At 42.4% G+C, this 23,012-nt stretch overlaps 1 protein-coding gene across 1 annotated transcript in view; it reads left to right on the forward strand.

The window, feature by feature from the left end:
- The window catches only part of lamc3 (laminin, gamma 3), a 124,004-nt gene that overhangs the window by 30,523 nt on the left and 70,469 nt on the right, over nt 1–23,012 (forward strand). The window contains exons 4-6 of the mRNA XM_030085467.1: nt 169–335; nt 16,712–16,900; nt 18,351–18,468. Of these exons, the coding sequence (XP_029941327.1) occupies nt 169–335; nt 16,712–16,900; nt 18,351–18,468 (474 nt within the window). The remainder of the gene's footprint in view (nt 1–168; nt 336–16,711; nt 16,901–18,350; nt 18,469–23,012) is intronic.

The following is a 23,012-nucleotide window of genomic DNA, read 5'->3' on the forward strand; positions in this document are numbered from 1 at the left end:
GAGAGATAATAGGAAGTGACAAGTCCTTACGGTGGAAATACCTTCTCACTCCCCTCCCCTCCACCCTTTCGCACCGTTCACTGTGTGCTTAACTGCGTCCGGGAGGGAGAGCAGGGCACAGGTCGAACCCGCTGCCTCCGCTGAGCGGTCTGTCTTTGTTTCCCTCAGATGTAAGTGTAATGGTCACGCCAGTGAGTGCACGGAGGGCGAGCACGGAGGCCTGGCGTGCGCCTGCCAGCACAACACCGAGGGGGCCGACTGCCAGAGATGTCGCCCCTTTTACCAGGACAGACCCTGGGCCAGGGCCACGGGGGATTCGGCCAACGAGTGTTTGAGTGAGTACCCGGCGGGTGTAGCCATGCGCAAAATCTGCAGGGCGGTGTTAAATCCGAGCAACAAGACGGGAGCGGTCAGAGGTCTCGTAAAATGCTTGAGTGTGCCATCTTATATCAATCTCCAACGTGCCTCAAACATCTGATTTCCAAGTAAATCCAACCCTCGGCCGCACCGGTTCCAACCGAACTCCATCGATTTTCGCCGCGCCGTAAACTAAATCATATTTTACGATACTGAACTCGGCTTCGCACAGGATTTAGGAATTTGTTCGCCACCGCAGCTCAAACCAGCCGCAGCAAAGACTGTTTTGTAGCTGTGAAACAACACGTAAGTATTCTCTCAAGAGTTGCATTGTGAGGCGTTTAATGGCACTCGCAAGCGCTGGTAACAGGATGCGGGAAGATTTGTACACATTTTAATTGCCTCACGTGTGCACATGTTTGCAGGCGTTTTCCAGTCGGTGCTTATATGAATTAGCTGAGTATTATAAGGTTTGGCTCACCGTGCCGTGCACCCCCCCCCCCCCCCGAACCCCGAACGCTGTCAAGGGTGAATTGTAATTGGCTGAGGGACAAAAGCCGTAAAGACGAGTGGCTCACAAATGTTTTTTTTTTTTCTGTCATTGTTGTTTTTTCGCTGAATTCTATTAAGCAGCAAGCTTCTTTTAATTACTCATACTGTTGGTTCCAAGCAGATGGCGTCTTAAATAGACTACTGCACCCAACTTAATCAATGGCGTGCATTAATAACACGCCGTATAAGCGGCACAGGATGTGGAAGCGTAGGACTGAATGCTGGATGTAATTGCACATCTCTATCCGGCACAAAGCTCATTTTGACTCAGTTTGCCTCGCCAACCTTTCATATTTTCGTGTCAGACACCGGAACAGGCTTCATTCTTCTCTCATTATCTGAGCAAAACATCTCCAAGAGCAGACCTGCTTTTCATCCGCTCCACTGGAAATTTACATTGCACACAATAAAACAGTAAATCACAGAAACAGCAAAAGATTTCTGATAGAAGTTTTTAAATTTGAATGTTAATATTTATATCTGTAGCTCTCATCAGAAACATATAAATAATACGCAGCACTAACTTGACCCAGACTGGGGTCACACCAGGCCTGAGCCTTTCCTCACACACGGTGAAAGACAGGCGACACAATGGACAGTCAATCACGGAGCGAACGCGTTCAGACAGACAATCGCACACATTAATTCACGCTCAAGGCCAATTTGGAGTCACAGATTGCACAAACAGGTTTGTCCATACTGTCAGGAAGCGAGAACGGCTACACAGGCATGTGAAGAACATAGGAACTACAAGGAGTGACGGTGCGACTCACTGTACTACTGTTTCTACAGCCTCAGCTTCACAAATAACCTTAGCGAGGTTAAAACTCAGGAATGAGGCAGGAACGGAGTCTGCACACTGCTTATTTTGTGTCGCGTACTTGAGCTCTGCTGAGATGGGATTCGGTTTCATCTGTGAAGAAACAAACAAAAACACACACACTGGGAAGTTTAACATTTGCAAATGAAAACTCGAGCAGTGCCGGGTCATTTTCATAATGGATGGGCTGAAAGACAATGAAGTTTAGCATCTTGACTTAAAATCTGCACAAAATGTAGTTTGGGTAACTTTCTTTTTTTTAATGTTAAGATAGCAAACCTGTATGCAAGAGATCATGAACAAAAAAAATTCAAAACTCCGCTTTGCTCTCTTCTTCCTTCCTTATTTCCATTTCTTGACACTGATTTATACGAAGGTTCAGATGAGAAGCAACGACTCCTGCGCTTTCCCCACTGCTGCTAAGCTAGGCTAATTGTGTTTCACACAGAGCCATATTTTTTCTCCACAATGCTGATCTTTCCCCCCCCACCCTTCGTCCGGCTCAGTCTCACAGCCGGAGTCGTACCGCGGCAAGTTGACAACCTCAGATATAATAAGAGAGAAAAATACAGAAATCTCCAATTCCCTCTTGGGGGAGCAGTGTCCATGAACGAGTCCATTGAAGGAGGAAACGCTCGGAGGTGGGTGAGCATCTGCCCAGAGCAGTTAGGGAGAAAGATGATCGGAACAAAACCAAGAAGCAACACTGAGAAACCTCAAGTAGAAACACTCTGCAGCTCTCATTTCAGTCTTTATGCGATTAAAGAAAACCAGTGGAACATGTGAAGCTGAAGACGTGCAGGATCATTACGCTTTGAAATCAAGCGTCTCTTTCAAGCAACGGTTTCATACATAATCTTTAAGCAGACAGAATAAAGCGTTTATTGACCTTTCCCAGCTCAGACCGCCATGTAAGCTGCAGTAATAAAGATTAAACCTGAACTTTACAAACCAAACAAAAAGAGACTCACTTAATAAACAATGTGTTTTCCTTCCTTTTTAACACCGAAGATAAATCATCTTCATTATTTTGTATGACAGGGAATGTTTAGTTAGCACAAAGACTTAGATGAAATACTAGTTATTGAATTTGTGTTGTCTATAGAAAACAAAGGAAAAGCAGTATAATGTGTTTCTTATTGGGTGGAAAGTCTCACGCTGTGATTATCTCTTCAACGCGGACACTTGTTTTCTTTTTAGTGTGCAACTATTGTGACAGTTACAAAGAAAACTAATTGCTGTGACTGGAAAAAAAAGTCGAATAATATATTGTAAGCGTCTCAAAATTTCCCCAAAATGGGCTGTTATTGTTATTTTTCTCTGCAGAGCTTCAGTTTTCTTAATGTTTATTTAGAAATGCCAACATTAAAAACTGTCTAGAAACATTTGGGTGTGTAAAAATGAATCAATGCCAGTTTATATTATTAAACAATTCTAGACATAAAGTAAGTTTATTTGCTAAAGTTTGAACTTTTATTGTGAGTGTACTCACCTCCCCTGTTTATAATATTCGAAAGTTCTCAAATCATGTTTATTGTGTTTTAAATATGGTTTTAGTATATATTCCAGCAATTCAAACAAATTTAAGTTTACATATTCTTCATGTCTTATTCCTGTTATTGTGGTCTGTGTTTGGATATTTGTCTGTTCGAATTCAGTCTTTAGGGTCTGCCTTGGCTAGATTTAATGAGAAAGACCCCAAAGACAGCTCTGTTCTTATGGACACCCACGTCTCCTCGTATGTGTAGTTACGCTGAACAGGATGGGCTATGCAGAGACACACTTTTCCCAAAGCGATCAATGACGGGCCCTAAATTAGCTTTGTTGTCTTTAAAATTACAGAATCCTTCCAGAAAACAACCAAACGAGCCAAACTGAAGCCCCATTTACACAAGCTTTCACATGAAGACACAATATTTTAGCGTTTTGAAAATGATTTACGCAGAAACTGCGGAAACAAAATGGTGTTGTGAGCACGTCCAGCCACTAGAGGCCACTGTTGTTTCACAAAGCCGCATTTTCAGCGGCTCTGAGCACTGTTGTCGCGCAAACGAACCCCAAAAACACAGCAAAGGTTGTGTTTTCATGTGAAAACGCCTCATAAAAAAAGAGACACAAGTGGCCTGATTTCATCAACAGATTCAGTATGTAGGAGTAAGTAAAAAATAAATGAAAACATGATAAAAAAGTCTGTGTTATATGCACCGTGCCTATCAGCCGGGATTGGTTTCACTGAGTTGGATAAAGCAGTAGACTCTATAACACAATTCCCTTGCTGTTTCAAAGATAAACTATTCATTTTTACAAACTCAAATAAGGTCAATAATGTGGTTACCAAAGCATAAGGAGCTGAAGTGTTTAATTTTTGTTTTAAAAACAAGAAAAGATTTCCGTCCTGCGATAACGAAGGCTTTCATTATTGCCTGAAATTGTATTTATTGTGGTCATTATCGAAACCAGCCGCCTCATTTGCAGTTTTCCTTTGTAGCTTAATTCATCAATTAAACAGATGAGGAAGAGAGCTTCATGTTTAAAACTTGGTTTAAAGACCCCAGAAGAAGGAAAACAAAGAAAGGGAGAGACGGATTGAGTGTGATTATTACAGCTATCTTTGCGATTGTTATTGTGGGGAATGGCAGTAGCAGGTGGTAAATGGAAGTTTTAGGGGGCCGTTCATGTGAGTGTTTCAATATTACGCGAACGTGTCTGCGTGCGCTCGCGAGTCATTTCGCTATCAGTTGGGTTGTTGTTGTTTTTTTTTTTTTTTTTTTTTTTTTGTTTTTTCCCGTCCGGCTGTTTGCTTTGTGGTTTCGGAATAGGTGTGGAGAAATGAAGAAAGGCCTGACGGCCTCGTGCGTGCGAGCGCACGTGCGCCCGTGCGTCTGTGTGAATGCGTGCTGGCGGTGCGCTGGGAAGTCATACTCATCAAGATTCTCCCCCCCTCTGAGACCCGAGTCATTTACAACCCAGGCAGGTTACCGCGGGTGTTCATGATTTTCATTGTGTGCTCCGTGGTGTAATGGGCTTAGCCCGAGGCTGTTCGGTACACACTTTAAATCCTTTTCTGCCACTCATGTGTGCGTGTGTGTGTGTGTGTGTGTGTGTGAAGTCTGCAGCCATAGCTGGGGGGCTGTGATCATTTACATGTCAATAATGTGGTCTATCACGCTTATCTGGACCCCCTCTGGGCACATACGCCATGATGGCTGCAAAGATGATCAAATTTGTTTCTTTTTTTTTTTCACCCCACTGCAATCTAGTATTCTTGCTATTTTAATGTGGACCTTTGAGAATCGTTTCGTGAAGCTAAAATCACTTTGCCCTTTCAGTAACTGTCACCATTTTCCTGACTGCGATTCCCTGAACGCAGTTTTTCCCTTCCTAATCTTTGAAGCTGTCACTGTCATTTTCAGACGGCGCGAGTAAAACCTGTTGTACCTCAGAGCAGATTGATGAAATGCTCTCAGCCCTTTTTCAAACTCTGTTGCCATTTAATTTTGTAAAACTTGAATTGAAGGGAGTAAAAGTGTTTTCTTACACCCGCATTTCCAAAAAATACTGAATTGTTGCTTTTACAAGTAAGATAATGTTCATTTTAAGCACATAATATGAAATGCACACATGTTGATTGGAATTAAAGACATAGTTGGTCAACTCATTAAACTTGCAGCAGCAACATCATGTGCTTGATATTTTTGTGAACATCACAGTGATTGAAGTTGCCTTTTCCTGCTCTAAAAATAAATGTTTGCAATTTTTTCAGTTTGAGATCTTTTGCAGCAGCTGGGGATGATATAATATTCAATAATAGTGATGTTAATAAAATGTGTGGAGCAAAGCATTGATGCTTTTGGCTGTGATGCTTAAGTACTCCAAAGGCCCAACTGACCAACAAAACCACAAATAACTACGTTACTTCATACTTACAGCAGTTATTTCTTTTTTTAAAGCTGGCCATGGCTGTACATCGCATTCTTGGTGCTATTTATTCAGTTGTTTAAGTCTAAAACCTTTCTGTTCTGTGTTTGAAATAAAGAGCTGAGCTGAAGCCGAACAGACTATTAGCTTAGTTTTGAATAAAACCAGTGAGACTGACTCCGTTCAAAGGTAAAACCGAGGCTGATTAATGCTAATTAGCAGACCAGGTCTGTCCTGAATCAATTCACGATCAAACTATGAAAAAAAAAGCAGTGGCTGGGCGGATTAATGGGCAGTTATGCTCCGGCTGGCTCCAGTGAGCCGCAGCTCCATATTTAGCCTCCAGACATGAGATGGATATCAATGTTTCATCCAACTCCTGCCAAGCACATGCATAAGCATATTTCCTCAACCTGTTTTGATATAATATATGATTACAGCCACTCAGCACGGATGAAATATAAAATATAGCGATAATAGATCGAAACAAGGAAATATATTAAATCACCTGTCACAGCTTGGTCGGTATCGCTGAAAAGAGCTTAGTGGGGTTTGTGATTACATTACAAGTACCTCGACAGCGAGGCTAAACAATGCAGATGCACACAAATAACATAAAAAGGCTGAAGACTGCGCGGGTCAGATGAAGGTCCCTGTTTTAGCGAGGCGACACTGAAGGTCATGTCGATGCACAATGCGGCGTGACTCCTCCTCTGGTTTATCACTGCTGCTTTTATACTCTCTTGGCTCATCCGACATCTCATTCATCCAGCAAATTAAATGTAAAAATGAGAAATCATGGTGCCTGCAGGGATGGTGGCGTTTCCGTGCAATGTGCTCTGCAACAGCACCGAGAAATGATTCATATACAGGGCAGGAGACAGTCGGTTTGTGGTTTGCATTGCCGCTCGTGCAGGTGGGAAACTCCTTTCTCTTCCCGAAAGCCACACTTTGCTGCAGGATTATTGCTTATGTGGAATAAAACTAGGCATGACCAAAAAAAAAGAAAAAAAAAAGACAATATTGTACACAGTCAATACCACTAATGAGGAAGAAAACACATTCATCTTGTTTGTTTTAGCCAAAAGCATATGCAGGATGTATTTTGGAGAGCAGCGCTGAATGTGAACGTGATGTTTGTTTACGGGGAAATTCCACCGGGACCCATTTAATGTGAGATTCAAAAAGGAATGTTCCGTTCAGCTGTGGACCTCAGTAATTCAAATAAAGCTGTACTATCATTTCACATCATCAATAATTAGAAATTCACTCTTTTAACTTTGCTGTTGAGCTAAATAAGACATCCCATCAAAAGAGATCAACATGTTTGGCTGCATATGCTGCCTGGAGCAGCGTATGCTGGTATTTTTTTTTAACTTCTTTTTTTGCTTTTGTGGTATCGGTCTTCCCATTTTGTTACTGCCGCGCTTGTTTGGAGTGTTTCCTGTTCCTAATGTTCTGGTCTTCTGATCTCGTGTCTTGTGGATTCCCTGGTGGAGCTCGTCTTTGAAGACTCTGTAACATCTGTGCCGTGGAGTTCCTGATCCTTGTCTGAAAAGGCAGCTGGAACCTGCTCCAGGTTCTGAAGACCTCTCATTCAAAAGGTGGATCTGATGAAACCTTCTCGAAAGGAGGTGAAACGTCTTCGAAACCTGAGGCAGGTTCAGTTTCCTTATAAAGCAAAAAAAGAGAAAACACATTAAAGTTCTTTTAAGGTTTATTTAAACTAGTGTCATGTGATCTTCAGTTTTCGTTTTAATATTTCTCCATTAAATCTCCTCCTGTTTGGCTCCCTCTTGTTGATTAACTATTCTTCCCACGTGCCCCGTTTTACCGAGATCAGGTTGAAAGGTCGCCATATCGCACAGCCATGCAAATGTGCTGTGCATTTAATTTTGCTTGCACTCAACGCAGAGTAACACCATAAATAACATCTCGCGAGTGTTAAAAAAGGGAGCTGTGTGTGTGCTTAAGACCCTGTTTACATGAAACAGAGATTAACTGTTGTCATGCGTTAACCCTGGATTGATTGTCTTTTTAGACTGAGAATCAACAAGTGCATCGTGAAATTGGATGAGCTGAAAGTGTTAATTAAAGAAACGATCAAAAACAGAAAACATGTCAAAGTTCACAAAGAAAAAATGAGCAGAAAGCACGATAGTTCAGTTTAAAACACACTCCCACTATCATTTTAAACAGTGTGCTGACAGATAAGATGTATAATCTGTGACTTAACTCCCACAGCAAAGTGTTATTGTGGTGGGATTTTTTTTTTTTTTTTTTTTTTACCAGCCAGGAACTCCTGGACAGCCTGTGAAATGTATGAAATGGTTCACAGCCACTGAAATTCCTTTGTGCTGTCTAAACCTGTTTCATCATCTGCTCGGTCCGAGCTCTGTTCTTCTTCCGTTGGGCTTTAATCCAACTGCACCACAGTGCGTTTGCAAACGTACCCAGACCTGCTTTTGAAGAATACTCCTTTTCTTCGTTTGTAGACGTATCGATTCCCAGCCACGGGGTGATCGCCAAGAAAAAAGTTATATAGAATGTGATTTAATTGAAGCAAAGGGACACATTAACGCTGAATGGTTTTGAGGTCCTGTTCCACGATGATCTGTCTGGTTGCTGCTTTCCAAGGTCTCCACAATAGATCAGATTTGACTTGGAACAAGTTTTGTGACTGATGTGTTTGACTGATGAAACCTTGGAGGAGATTCCAGATCAGTGCGATTTGAATCCCAACCTTCCAGCCACTTTCACCTCAAGGCCACGCATATTTCTTTTTCAGCAGCTGTGTTGACGATAAATATCATCTGTACACAGATGCTGGTCCTATTCCTCTTGCTTCAACACTGGCAAAGGGACTGCAGCTCAGAACTGAATCAACAGTACAACATTATCAATTACCTCGACGGATAATGTTTTTGTTTCTTTTGTTTTTTTAGACCGCAGGAGCTTGTTTACATCAATAACTCACCAAACAAACCTTTTTTTTTTTTTTCTTCTTCTTGTATTTCCATCAACATTATTTGGTCACCAATTTTAAAATCGAAATTTCACAAAATATGTCTTCTAATTGACAATTTGACTTTTAAATGATCAACATGTTGTTGATGTTTCCCCGAGCTCGCTTCTTTGGATTCAGTATTAATCTTACATTACTCAGGTTGCCTTTCTTATTTTATCTTTTTGCAGAAATTAGTTTCTTTTCATGTGGTGCGCGTCGTTTGGTGGGTAGTTCAGGGATTGTTCACAGAATAGACACTGTTTCTTTTGCTTTAAACAGCAAAGCCTGTCCTTGATTAAACAGCTCTTAACACCCGGAGTGATGGTGACATAAGTTGTTTTGACTATCAAACGAACTGTGCGACTAATGAGTGTCGAATCACCCTTGATAACACATTTTCGCATGTTTTAGCTCAGCTTTGATTACGGTTGGTTCTGTGTCACACTGTGATGCCGCGCAGCAGCAGTATTTCATTCTGGGGGGTTGTGCGCAGTTCAAGAATGGCAAAAAAAAAAAAAAAAAGGCAAAAGAAAACATGGCTTTTAGTGTGTGTCCAGAATGATCTCTGTGAGAACAAGCCCCTCGGAGCCATGCGAGGGCCGTGTCCACATCTATGCAGGCGTGATATGCAAATGAACAAGTCCTTGGAAGCCTTCAGCAGAAGGCTGAAGTGCCGCGGGACTGGAATCTCAAGAGAAGTTAGTGTCACCGGTTCATCCTGCTGAGTACACTGGACCATCCTTATTTCTTCTATTTTTCCGTCACGTGGCGATGCAGGGACGAGGCTGTTGGGAAGGGATCCATTCAGAGCAAATCTTCAAACCGATGTGTTACAGTGGGGACCAACATCATCCTTGGATTTTTCTGCAACACAAGAACAGTGAGTTTACATGAAGAGTCTCATACGAGGTCAGGCTACACCACATACAAACAGCCATCGAATTACTCTTTTGTGGCTGCAGTTTAATGGCGGTGAGCTATTTTTTACCGTGCACACTGAGACATTTGTGACTTTTACTCTTTCACAGTAACCACAATCTTTCATAAAGCTGCACACTTTGAACACCTGAAGAAAACAATCCTGAAAGTCATTACTCAAGCTTTAGTTCCCGATAACTGTATTGCTGCGTGCAGATATTAAAAAAAAAAATGTTTACAATGAAACACAATGTCAGCGAGCATTGTCTGACCCGGTAAGAACCAGATCAGAAATGCTTTTCTTTATGTGTTGGGAAAAAGAAAATAGAGTAATCTGGCTGCTGGGCAGCATTGCATTTCTTTCAAAAGGTGCGTGTGCTGTTTTCTTTCTCTTGTATAGAAACATGATTCACAAAGAGAAAAGACTCTTAACACAACAGCAACATCACCTGGCCCGGCAGTCCCTCACACACACACACACACACACACACACACACACACACAGTTGAGCCATTCTCCATGGATCACAAGGTTGTGAGAGTCTGGCCGACTCTCATCACAGAGTTGTGCTGTACGGTTTATCAATAAATCCATCCCTCCCTTTTATTTGAGTGGTATGATGGAGATTTACAGAATATTGGCTTCGGCAGATGAGGCTCACGAGCCGGTGACTGACACATCGCGACGAGCGCTGCGGCTGGACTCCCAACACTGTCTGGTGACTTTTTATCTTTTTTTCTTGCATTCGAGATTCATGAAATCTTTCTAGATATCTCTGTCACAAAAACAGAGATAAACATGTCTACATAGTTAAGATTTAAAACAAAATACAAACAAGTAAACATTTTCAGAGGAAAAAAACAACCTATAAGGTTGATAGGTTGTGTTTTCAAGTGAAAATAGAGAAGCTCTCACTGCATTCTGGGCCTTCGCTTACATAACAACAACAAATGCAACTTTTCTAAAATGTAAATAGGTGGACAGTATTAACAACGGCGGCCTCAGGAGTGTCTTGACTCCCAGTCCATATTCTCTTGGGTCTTGGTAGTTTTATGATTGAGAGTCACCCGTAAGAGTAATCCAATTTCGCCGTCTGTCCATGTCAATGTACACGTATTCACTTTTGTTGCCGTGGAATAGCAACACCTTTTCCCCCTCTTTAATGTGGAGAGAAGCACTGTGGCAGCTTGTAATCCAGACATCTCTAAACAGATAGCATTTTGAAATAAATAAGTCAAGAAAATGTTCAAAATGTAATGTCATTTTTGTGATTAAACTAAGGTGCTGGTAGTAAAAAAACAAAACAGGTTGTTATGCTGGAAATTCACTGCAGCGATGGAGAAGTGCTGCACGTATCCCCTACAGTCCCACTTAAGATGAGTTTGATATCCCTGATCTAAAGGGATTTGTGATTGACGCAAAACAGGTGTTTTTGTGGAGGCTCTTTGACTGGCAATGTGTTCAGTGACAACTGTTAAAAAACAAAATGTAAGATCTTAAGAAAATAGAAAATTTGGGCATAAGAGATGCAGGCACTCTCAAAAGCTTCTAAATAGTATCTGATAACAAATGTAGGTTTTTTTTTATGGGTGGGTATGAGGCAAATGGTGAATTTAAATTTGCTTTAATTGGGAATTTAATTCAAAGCCTGAGAGATGATGGTTTGGTTTCTGTTAGATTCTAAAAAGACTTCCATTTGACGTCTTTTGGTCAAGTTTGCTGGTAAATTAGCATTGATGACGATGCAGGGGAGATTTTCTCCCCTCCTGCATCTTGAGGGGAAAATCCTTCTTTTCCCTTCTACAAAATTGCAGCACTTCTTATAACATCATGTGTGTGTGTATTTTTTTGAGCTGTTTTGAAATATCCTCTATCCTGTGTCCATATATCTGTTTTACCTTCTTTATCTAATCTGAAGTCACGGGGGGCCGGAGCTTATCTCGGCCATCGCAGGAGGTGAGACGCTTCAAGATCAACACAGAGACAAGCAGCCATACACACATTCTGTGTAAAGACACGACAAAACCTCTCCTGCATGTCTGTAGATTTTTCTCTTTTTTTTTTTTTTCTCATGGGAAACAAAATAAACCCCATTTGAACCTCTACTCAGTTACAATCAAAACATGTTTTCACATGTGCCTTAATGCATTTAGCAGTGCCATTTCTTTCTAAAAGTTGACATCAGTAGCTGCAGACACAGTAACTGGCAGCATAGGATATATAAAGCACTGTGTTGGAGGAGGTGGTCAGTGCCAGGAACGGACACCGTGTACACTTTGTTCAGACAAAGCGTGGAAAAAGAGTTTTTTTTTTTTTCTTGTTTGTGCGAAGCCTCCACAGTGGCGGTGACGCTCCGGCTGCGTGGTCCCCGGGACAGGATTGAGGAAAAAGAAACATCTTGTTGAAGAGGTGGCTTGTGGGTGGGCAGACCTATAAATGTGGTCAAGATGGCCAAACAACGGGCTGCGGCACGCTGCGCCAAGACATTGGCGCTAAACTAGTTGAGAAACGGCTTCAAGTGATTTGTCTCCTTGAACACGCTCCCGACTGTATGTGCGCGACGCTCGCAGCGGTCTTCATCCCACACGCCACCTTTAAAGCACTCTTGCTGCACTCTTTATTTCCCCTCCCTTTACCTAGGCGGAAAACATGCTGCAGTGTTTTTTGCACGCTTATGATAATGTGTTTATTGGCTTGATGTCGTTCGTTGCGTTCAGGAAAGTGGGCTGGCACGGCCAATATGGCATTAACATCAAAAGCAATTAATGCACAAAAAAATACATATATATAATTTTTTTGCACACAGAAGAAGATGAAACAGTTGGCATCAAGCCAAAATAATTTAAGTTGTTTTTTTTTTTTTTTTTCGCTTGTTGAAGATACTGCAATCAAAACGCCGACGAACAAATTATAAAAATATAAAGTGGAAAACAACTCATAAACAAAAGCAACGTGCGCCTGCTGAGAGGAATGAGAAGTAGCATGTTCACGCTGCCCTCAAGCTCCGCGCGGTGCGAAGGGCCACGTTTAAATGCACTCATTCGTCTCCATTTATTTCACACATGAATTAACTCCTGATGTGAGCGAACGGCCGGCCCGCCGCGACGTGAGGAAAACATAATTCAGAGATAATTACCTCGGCCTGAGAGAAATTCCTGTAACAGCAGACAATGATTGCATTTTTTTTTTAATGAAACTCCAACATGTTGGCGTCAGGCGGCCGTCGATGGTGCTGCCACCTGGCTGTCGGCGAGCCTCAACGGCGGCGGCGGCGCTGTTAGCCGCCGCGATAAACAGTGAATGAAAGGTGACAAGCTGGAGCCGGCTGGTGGTGTTTGTGCTGGAGCTGCCCACCGCTGCCAATCAGACCGGAGTCATGCCGTCGCAACTTTCCCTATTGAAAGCGGGCAATTTCGTGGCATTCTCTCGCACCACGGGCAGCGGCGCCGCAAGATGTGATGACAAGGAACTGAGCGTTTGTCAAAAACGATGCATGTTGCTCTCGATCGTCTGCTGCTGCCGCCTCCCGCCTCATTCTGTCTGTCGGGACGACAATTTGAGGATGAATGGTTAAAACGGCAAAGATTAGCACGTTTATGTGGAAGACGTGTCAGGCGGTTGCGCTTCTGCGGAACTTCTCTGACCTAACATTTCGCCCCGAGGGGTTGCAAAACATTTTTTCATCGCAGTCTTTTCACCACCGCAGACAGGAAATTAATTTAGCTTTGAATCGAGATCCAGGAAAAAAAGTAAACAAGTCTGAACCAAGGTTAACAGCTGAAATCTTTACTCGCATTATAAAGGGCTTATCATATCGCCGGACTCATACTGCAGTGGTGTGTGTGTGTGTGTGTGTGTGTGTGTGTGTGTGTGTGTGTGTGTGTGTGAGCTTTCACCTCACAGCAGGAATATCCCTGCTTTAAGTCTTGTTTCGTCTCTGTTCTCTCTGCAGCCTGTATTTTAGGTTGATTTGTGATTCTAATTTGGCCCAAAGTGTGAATGTCTTGTGTTTTCCCTCCTATTATACTCTGCTTTACCCCGTCGTCCTCTGGGAAAGGTTCCGGCCTCTGAACGATGCAATATAAAAGACGAATTGATGGATCTGATATTCCTGACATTTTACTGAGTAATTTGGGGCGGAAATATCCATGTTTAGAAAACTAGAGCAACTATGAAGCATTTAGAAGCTTAGATTCCTCTTAATAGAGACTAAAATGAGCAATGGTTGACTTGAGTGGCAAAGCTATGTGAAATAACTATTTCCACCAAACTGTGCATCCTTACATCCTGAGGATAAAATCTCTTTCAGGCAGTTTGAGTACAAAACAAGTATTTATACTTCAATGTGTTTTTTGGGGGGTTTGTTTTTTCTGTAGTCTTTCCTATTCTTGCTTTTAACCTCTGTCAGAGCGATTGAGAGTTCCAGCAAAACGATCAGGGCAGTTAACAGTGAGCATTCACCCACCCGAGGCTGCAGAAGGTGATAAGTTTGAGGGTGTTTTCACATCGGGGTATTCTGGGAATTCAGGGGAAAGCAGTGGTTAGCGCTCTCACCTCAAAGCGAGACGGTCACATGTGGAGTTTGCACGTTCTCCCTGTGTGCATGTGGGTTTCCTCTCACACTAACTAGGGATATGAGTGTTCGTAACCTGATCAGATTGTAGACACTGCCCTTGCCCATAGTTACCTGGGATTAAAACCTGCACAGGATAAAACACAAAATAGGTAAACAGACGATGAAAACTGGAACACCTCCATTTGGTTCGGTTCACCTTGTGTAGGTACAAACAAACCCTGCCTTGGAGTAAATAAAAAAACGCACCAGAAAGAAGAAAACCTCACTCGTTAATTAGCCATGGTCGAAAAAAATCAAGCGCTTTGAGCTCGCTTTACCAGCGGTGCCAACTTGGCAAGATTCTTGTTAAACCTTGAGATTTTCCAAAATCCTCTTAGCAACTTTTGTCAACAGTGACAAGCAAATAAATCTCGTCAGTTTTTCTGGTGTTTTTGGAGACTTTGGTGTGAAAACAAGAATCATTGTGTGTTCTGTGTCTAACCAGCATTGAGGTGAGACCATGAGCCTCTTTTCTGTCCCTCAGCTCTTTGCCACAGTCAGTCCAGAGTTCCCAATCAGCTCCCATTACGAATGTATGTTGTGCAGATCAAGTGTCGTTGCGCGTTCTTTACGTTGTTGTGGTTGTTTAGCATACATCCTAACATTGATAAAACGTGTTTAAAAATGCAAAAATGAGCATTTGTATGTCTGGTATAATTTAAATTTGGTCTGAAGGGGAAAATGTTTTGCCTTGTAGTTTAAACTGCTGATACAAGTCATCTGAGCTGTTTTTTGTCACAATGTCCAGGAGAAGCGAAGTCTTGTATCCATGCTCAAATTCACAATCTTTTAATCAAAGGATCCGTCATTTCTCGTGGCGGCCAAGCGTTCATAGCGACGTCGCTTTTTGATCCTTCGATGTCGGCTCTTCCTACCACTGTGAAGCAGAATTCACCAAGCGCTGGATTGTTCACCCACTAATAGGCAACGTGAGCTGAGTTTAGACCGTCGTGAGACAGGTTAGTTTTACCCTACTGATGATGTGTCGTTGCAGTAGTAATCATCCAAAGTACATTGACTTTTTCGTTCCTCGCTGGTTACACGAGTTGTGCTGCTCAACACTGCCCCCACAGGTCATTGATGGTATACTGTTTGCCACACGTGAAAATTCCCTGTTAATCAATGTAATACTCTGTGTCCCTACTGCAAATGCTGCACCTGATCTCATCCTGGCTTACAGAGCAAGATAAATAACATTTTTTGAGAAGTATTGGCCTTTTTAAATTTTCAAAAATCAGCATATTCTTAGTTAATTTTCTATTTTACAGCATCTGTTTTGACTATTCATACACAATCGTATAAATTATGTGATGAACATCTCAAAGCGACTCCTGTCTACTTTCCAGGGCAGCCAATAACTAACTAAACCGTCCGTCCATCTGATTTGAGGTGATCATTAGACTTCCTCATTAGACGTGCGAAGCGCCTCAACTGGCATGCAGAGTCGACGTTCTACTTTGAGTCACTCCCGAATGGCTGAGTTCCTCATTTTATCACGAGGAGTGACGTCCGCCACCCTGTGGATAAAACCCTTTTCAGCCGGTTGACCCAAAGTTCACGACGAACAATGAGTCACAAAAACAATGTTTTGTGTGCGTATATGCAGAAATGTATTCTCGTTTGACATATAAAAGGAATTTTGTGTCATTAAAGATAAAATAATATTATTTACTTTTGAACTTTTTAAATTTTCACTGAAGAACTTGAAATAGTACCTTTGGCAACTCCGCTTTCTCTTCCAAATGTCTACCAGGGTGACATAATTAGAAATAAACGCACTCGTTCTGTCAAGAGTTGGCATTAGTTTGATTGATTTTTACTGTGCATGAAATCACTGTGATTTTTATTTCTTACGTTTTTGATAACTGTATTACCTTGAAGCGGTTGGATCTACTTGAATCTCAGACTCTGGGCTGCTAAATGTTTGGTAACTTCTGCAGTGCTGATCCCATAGTCCATGTGGAGGATTTATTTTGAGGTTTGAAAGGTTAAAAAAAAAACAAAAAAAAAAAAAAACGGGTGAGTACCACAGAGAATTTCTTTGAAAAGGCAAAGAGGTCTGGTTATTTCCAGCAACAACCGAGAGGTTGATTCATAATCAAATGGGCAATTTCACCTAAGTCCCCCCTCAGGGTAACTGGTAAACGAAGGAGGGATTTGATGTGAGGGGTGTGAGAGCTGGGATGGTGTGTTATCAGCTGAGTAATTTGCTCTTGTATAAACATGAATTACTGTTATCTAAGTGCCCCCTGACAGCCGATTGGCTCCTCATTAGGAGTGTGTGAAATGAGATTAGCAACGAGCCTCTAAATTATGATCCAATCCCAGAACACGTAATCTCTCACACACACATATACACTCCTTAAGTCTCTCCCCTTCATCTATTTCTGTCATCTCGCCTTTTTTTTTTTTTTTTTTTAAACCTTTTTTCTTTCTGCTTCTTCCCCCATGGCTCCTCTCTCCCCTCGTTCTCCCCACTTGACCTCTCGCCTCTTTCTCCGTCTCGCTTTCCCTCCTCCGGCAGAGTGCAACTGCAGCGGGAGATCGGACGAGTGTGTGTTCGACGCCGAGCAGTACCGCAGCACCGGCAGTGGGGGGCGCTGCCTGAGCTGCAGAGACAACACGGACGGGCCGCACTGCGAGAGCTGCAGAGAGAACCACTACCGGAACTCTCCGGAAGAGCCCTGCCTCCCCTGCAACTGCAACGTCAACGGTGCGCCACGCGGACAGGACGCCCCAATTGTTTTGATAATAACTTAAACCCCGCTCCTAATCCACGCCCGTATCACTGCTCGCCACTTTTGTTCTGTCTTGCGTGAGGAAATTTAATTACGGCTAAACTGGAATGCTGCGCTGTGGCGCAGCGAGGCGCCGTGTGTGAGATTCAGAGTCGGACCAAAAGGATTAATTCCTTCAAATTTTATGGGCAGTGTCTGAAACATTAATAACGCCGCATCAATATTTACTCCCTCCACTTCTCATCTGCTAAACCTTGCCTTAAGAGTAAAATTCTTTTTTTTTTTTTTTTTTAATTTATAATTCATACAGTCTTATTCATCTCTTGTCTTGCATATCTCATCAGAATGATCATCGCTTCTCAAATGATCATTAAAGAAATCCGTTACTTTACTCGCCCGTGCCGTTGAGGATTGATCCAGTTGACCGGTTGAACATTATCAGTGCCTTTTTTTTTTTTTTTTTTTTATCACAGCCTGCGGGAGGCGCTCCTCAGTGGAAAATGCGAATCAGCTGCGTGCTGGTCAGAGGAGAGTGGGCGTGTTGTCTGCGCGGGGGTGGCGTGGGAGAAGAGTGGTGGGGAGGAGTTCAACTTTTGTGACGTACTTAGGTTTGAAGAATTTCAAACGAGCTGTTTTCCACCCGAAGGGAGGGGCTGCTGTAGAGGGCAGCAGACTGAAAGAGATTACTCAGACATGCGTGGATGAAGGCAAATAACATTTTGGGGGTGGTTTTAAAGGGAAGTCAGCTTTGTAGCATGCTTAAAACCTTAAAAAAGTGGATTTTGCATGATATAGGTCCTTTAAATTTTACTCGAGCGCTACTTAAAGAGCGAGGAAGGAGTTCCCCTCTTCCGTGCACGCACATGGACATAAGCCACAGGCACAAGTGTTTCACTAAGCTGCAGTTACGTCCAAGGCCTGCAGGTCGTTGTCTCGCATGAAACGTGCAAACTCCTTAACGCACCTTTAAGCTTTCAGGATCCTAAATTAGAGTAAAAACAGAGAGAAAAACTGGTGGAAAAATCAACAATGAAACTGCAGATTTATTTTTTGTAAACGGTGGAAGGTGGTTGTACGGAGCTTTTGGAGTCCATTATATTGATCAAAGGTTACAGGCGGCTCCTCCAGCCTGCGTTTCTCCTCTTTTCTCTGCCCGGCTCGCTTTTTTCTCCATTAAGTAAATCTGCGCTGCAACGGCTGCGAGGTTACATCCTGCTCGTCTGAGCTCGCCTCCCCACTCCGCAAAAAAAAAAAAAAAAAAAAAGCTCAATAACATCTCTTCAATTAACCCTGTCCTGACAAACTGATTGTAATATATTAATTGATCTCATGCCATTACCGGCCAGCGCTTCGATTTGCTAGGGCTTCTTCCTTTGTCGAAAAACACTCCTTGTTTGCTCTTCCGCTGTGTGTCGTCCCTCCCAGGATCTGTGAGTCTGCAGTGTGACGCCGAGGGGAGATGTGTGTGCCGCGATGGCGTGACGGGGGAGAAGTGCGACACGTGCCGGGCCGGCTTTCACTCGCTCGGCCCCGGCGGCTGCAGGTGAGGAACAGAAGCACGACGACGAGCCCGCAAAAAACAAAAAAAAACACAAAACTAATGTAATGAATATATATGAGACAATCCAGATGGCCACAGCTGCTATGAATTCAGTTGAATAAAACAGCAATTCAAATATGTTATTAGATTATCGTAGAGCCGTTATTTAATATATTCTTGCCTGTTTTGCAGTAATACCATCTAAGATCCCCTAAGCCTGAATTTGTCAAACTACAAAGCGGCAGGACAAGAGGATTTGAGCTTCTCTCTGTGACACCGCTGTGAATTAGTGACCTCCTTATCAGCGAGAACCAGGATGTGCCAAACACGCCGTCAAACCGCTAACAACAGCCGAGCCACCCAGGGCGCTGTTATTTTTTCCACACGGAAATATGAGGGGAAGAAAAATGAGTCTTTTCGCTTCAGCCGAGATCACTGCAAACATCTCTACCCTGCTCAGACCTGGATGTTTCATGCATTTCACTTTTCACGCGCGTTCTCGTGTTTCCCGCTTTGGGTCGATACGTGTCGGCTGAGTTGCTTGATCAGTATTATATATATATATGCATGCAGCATGCAATGACTGATGAGCTCTTTTTTTTAATCTAGTTTTGCTTGGATTTCATCAAACATAATCTGCATTGTTTACATTTCATTTATTCTGCAGCTCAGCAGCTGAAGAACCGCAGATGTCTGCCGAAATGACTTCAGTGTTCATTACAATAAATACCTATATGACTGCAAACTTCAAGCCTTGGTTCATATGTATATGGGTCTCCGCTGTAAAGTGAAACGGTGGCGTGACGAGCGGTGATTTCATTCAGATCCAGGCGTCGGTGTTCCCTATACGATCCTGTTTACCACAGCGGACAGCTCCGCGCCGCACTGAAACTCTAACAAACTCCCCCTGCACACTGTTTACCCGGCAGACAGTCGGCAAACAAAGTTAGCAACTCGCCGGTGAAGATAGCGGAGCATTTAGTGGATCAGTCAACTCAGGACACAGATCAGGAATACAGGGGAAACAGCAGCGGCTGAAAGTACAACCGGTAAAGCGGAGTCGCCGGAAGGAGTTCCCAAACTTTTTCAACTCTCACCAAGAAGTTTGGTGACTCCTCGGCACCTAAACATAATGTCATAGATTTTATGATCCGTTTTTTTAAGATATAATCTTTTGTTTTGAGACTGATTCCAGTTCAGTAAAGTTCACTTTGGTGCCACGATTCACATCCTGCTGTCTGTGAAAGTCGGCGTGCTCGACCACCTCAGCCGTCCTGATCATCAGCAGTACCTGAAGGCCTGTTAGAACCGAGCAACGCACCCAGCAGCCTTCTCTCTCTCTCTGGTGTCGTTATGACTGGATCAAGCCTCACTTCTCTGACTGAGAGACTTCAAAGCAAGATTCCGATTGCGGGCAACCGAATGGAGAAACTTAGCCTGAAAAAAAGATTCCTCCAAAGGTAGTCCAACGTGTGATTCTTTCAATAAATGTTGAGTGCGATGACTGTTGTATAGTTATAAAAGATGTTACATTTCATTTTCAGACCTTGGTCTTTAAAATACTCCTTGCTAATCTTCTTTATGGCAGTCGTGCTTTATGCTTCTTTCTGAAGTGACGAAAACAACACTCTGCTGACTAGGATCAGATTCAGGAACATTGGACTGCAAGCAATAGATTTATTAGATGGACTCGGGTTTCGGCTTTGGTTGCTCCTGAATTCAACGAGAATGGACTCGGCCAATGAAATTGATTTTAAGAAAAGGCACTGTTGCTTTTATTCATGAAATCGCCAAGCAATTTACCTCTGAGACTTTGCAACACTCGGAGAATCAGTGTTTTTTTTTTTTTCTGCACCTTTTGTTGCAGCGTGAAGATGCACTGACCCGCCGCATACGTTCCGATGATGAAAAGCACATTTCAACTCTGTCTGACCTGAGAGCTCTCGTACTAAGTATGTGCATATATGAGCCCGCATGTGAATGTGTATGAAGGTGCGTACGTGTGTGTTCATGTGTGTGAGAGATAGAGAAGTACGTTGCGTTTATATTCACGGTGAGTCTAACCTAGCTCCCCCTGACCCCCCCCCCCCCCCTCTACCTGCCAAAGGAATGCTAAATCGCAGTAGTGCTGAATAGCATATCAATGATTGTTTTGTGTTACGGTTATTTCGATACTGCCTAAGCACGAAAACAGGCGGCGGCAGGACTGTTAAACAGAAAACAATCAATCAGGTTTAGCATTATATGTCATTTTTGGGGTGTTTTTTATTTTCTCTAAACATCCCAAATTTATATTTTATTTTAAATGCATGTGAGGAATTTAAATCATAAAATTATGTATTTTTTTAAATTCTAATTTGAAATGTATTTTAGTATTTTCTGCCGTCTTTCTGGCAACACGTACCTCGTGCTGTCAGTCAGACATGGTAGGAGGACTTTCAGCGATATTGAAGCATTGTTCCATCAGCTGCAGAGCCACGAAGTGGTCACAGATGGTACGCAACAGTCTATTTCAATAAAAAGACATCTTGGTTTAATTTGCATGATCAGCCATGCAAACAAACAAACACAAAAAAAGAGGTTTTACTCTCTGCTATTTTAGTGCTGCTGTGATGCGTTGGCTGAGCTCCAGCACAGTCAGCTTTTGGTGGAAGGTGGGAGATAATATGGACGTTTATTAAATAAAGATAATGAGGAAACGCAGCGACGAAACAGCGAAGTTAAATTGTCAACATAAACACCACTTTTATCATAGTAAGTCAATGTTTTGTTTTCAATTATTGTCACTGTATTCAGACATTTAATCAAACCTACTGGAATAGTTTTAATTGCAAATATAGAAGAGTGCACACTACCGGTCAAAAGTTTTAGAACACCCCAATTTTTCCAGTTATTTATTGCAATTCAAGTCACTCAAGTCCAATCAGTAGCTTGAAATGATACAACGGTAAGTGGTGAACTGCCAGAGGGTAAAATAAAAAGTAAGGTTACCCAAAACTGAAAAACAGAGGACATTTCAGAACAATACCGGTCAGTGAGTCCAGTTTCCCTCACCATCAAAAGGAAGTCAGAAACTGGGGCAAACTTTGACAGGAAGAGGTCTGGCAGACCCAAAGCCACAACTTGAATCAGAGGACAAGTTTCTGAGAGTCAACAGTTTGCATGATCGGCGGCTCACAGGACAACAGCTTCAAGCACAGCTTAATAGTGGTCGTAGTGAGCAAGTCTCTGTTTCAACTGTGAAGAGAAGACTTGGAGCTGCAGGTTTGACTGGACGAGTTGCAGCAAGAAAACCACTGCTAAGACGTCAGAATAAGACAAAGAGGCTTGCCTGGGCCAAGAAACACTGCCATTGGACTACTGAAGACTGGATAAAGGTATTATGGACTGATGAATCAAAATTTGAAATCTTCGGTTCATCACGCAGGATCTCTGTACGGCGTAGAGCAGGTGAAAGGAGGCTTCCACAGTGTGTGGCTTCAACTGTCAAACATGGAGGAGGAAGTGTGATGGTCTGGGGTTGTTCTGCTGGATCCAGGGTTGGTGACTTGTTCAGAGTGAGAGGCACCCTGAACCAAAACGGCTACCACAGCATCCTGCAGCGCCGCGCGATACCCTCTGGTATCCGTCTAGTTGGTCAGGGGTTCATCTTACAGCAAGATAATGACCCAAAACAGAAGTCCAAGCTATGCCAGAACTATCTTGCGAAAAAAGAAGAAGCTGGGAAACTTGAAAACATGGAGTGTCCAGCACAGTCTCCAGACTTAAACCCCATTGAGCTGGTTTGGGATGAAAAGGACAGAAGAGTGAAAGCAAAGCAGCCCACAAGCGCCACAACTTCTGCAACAGACATGGGAAGAACTTTCTGAAGAATATTTGATTTCTATTGTAGAAAGAATGCCAGGTGTGTGTTCAGCTGTTATATCTGCCAAAGGTGGCTACTTTGATGAGTCAGCAGTTTAGAATAGATTTTGGTCTATAAATTGATTCCATCATTTCTTTTTTGACTCCAATTGCTTGTTTATACTATGCTTTGATGTCTGAGTGCAATGAGACATTAAACGGCATAATTTTCAGTAAAAACACTGGAAAAATTGGGGTGTTCTAAAACTTTTGACCGGTAGTGTATATGTTACTACCGTATATATAAGAGTATATATGTCAGGGTAACTACAGTACTCAGCCTCAAAACAAAGCTTTCAGGGTATAAAAACATACATAAGGCACTGGCTATAGGATAATTCTGACATTTCACTGTATTTTGCACCAAAAAATATGAATAAAATTGGCTTTGTGTTGAGATTTTAGTCATTTTTGGTTGTGATTGTTTTTTGTTTAAATTTTTTTTTAACATTTTCATCATGCATACTGTGCACTACAATAATAAAAAAAAAAGATTAGATTTATATTTAAAAATTATTCTATCACTTGTTTATCTGCCCAACTGGACAGAGAGAGACAGCAGCTCTGCAACCTCTGAGCTGTTGAACTCTGTAAAACTTCCATTTTTGTAAGTTTGTAAGTAATTTCATAAAAGTAAACAGTTC

This window comes from Salarias fasciatus, assembly GCF_902148845.1.
Source record: "Salarias fasciatus chromosome 7 unlocalized genomic scaffold, fSalaFa1.1 super_scaffold_4, whole genome shotgun sequence".
NCBI classification, from domain to species: domain Eukaryota; kingdom Metazoa; phylum Chordata; class Actinopteri; order Blenniiformes; family Blenniidae; genus Salarias; species Salarias fasciatus.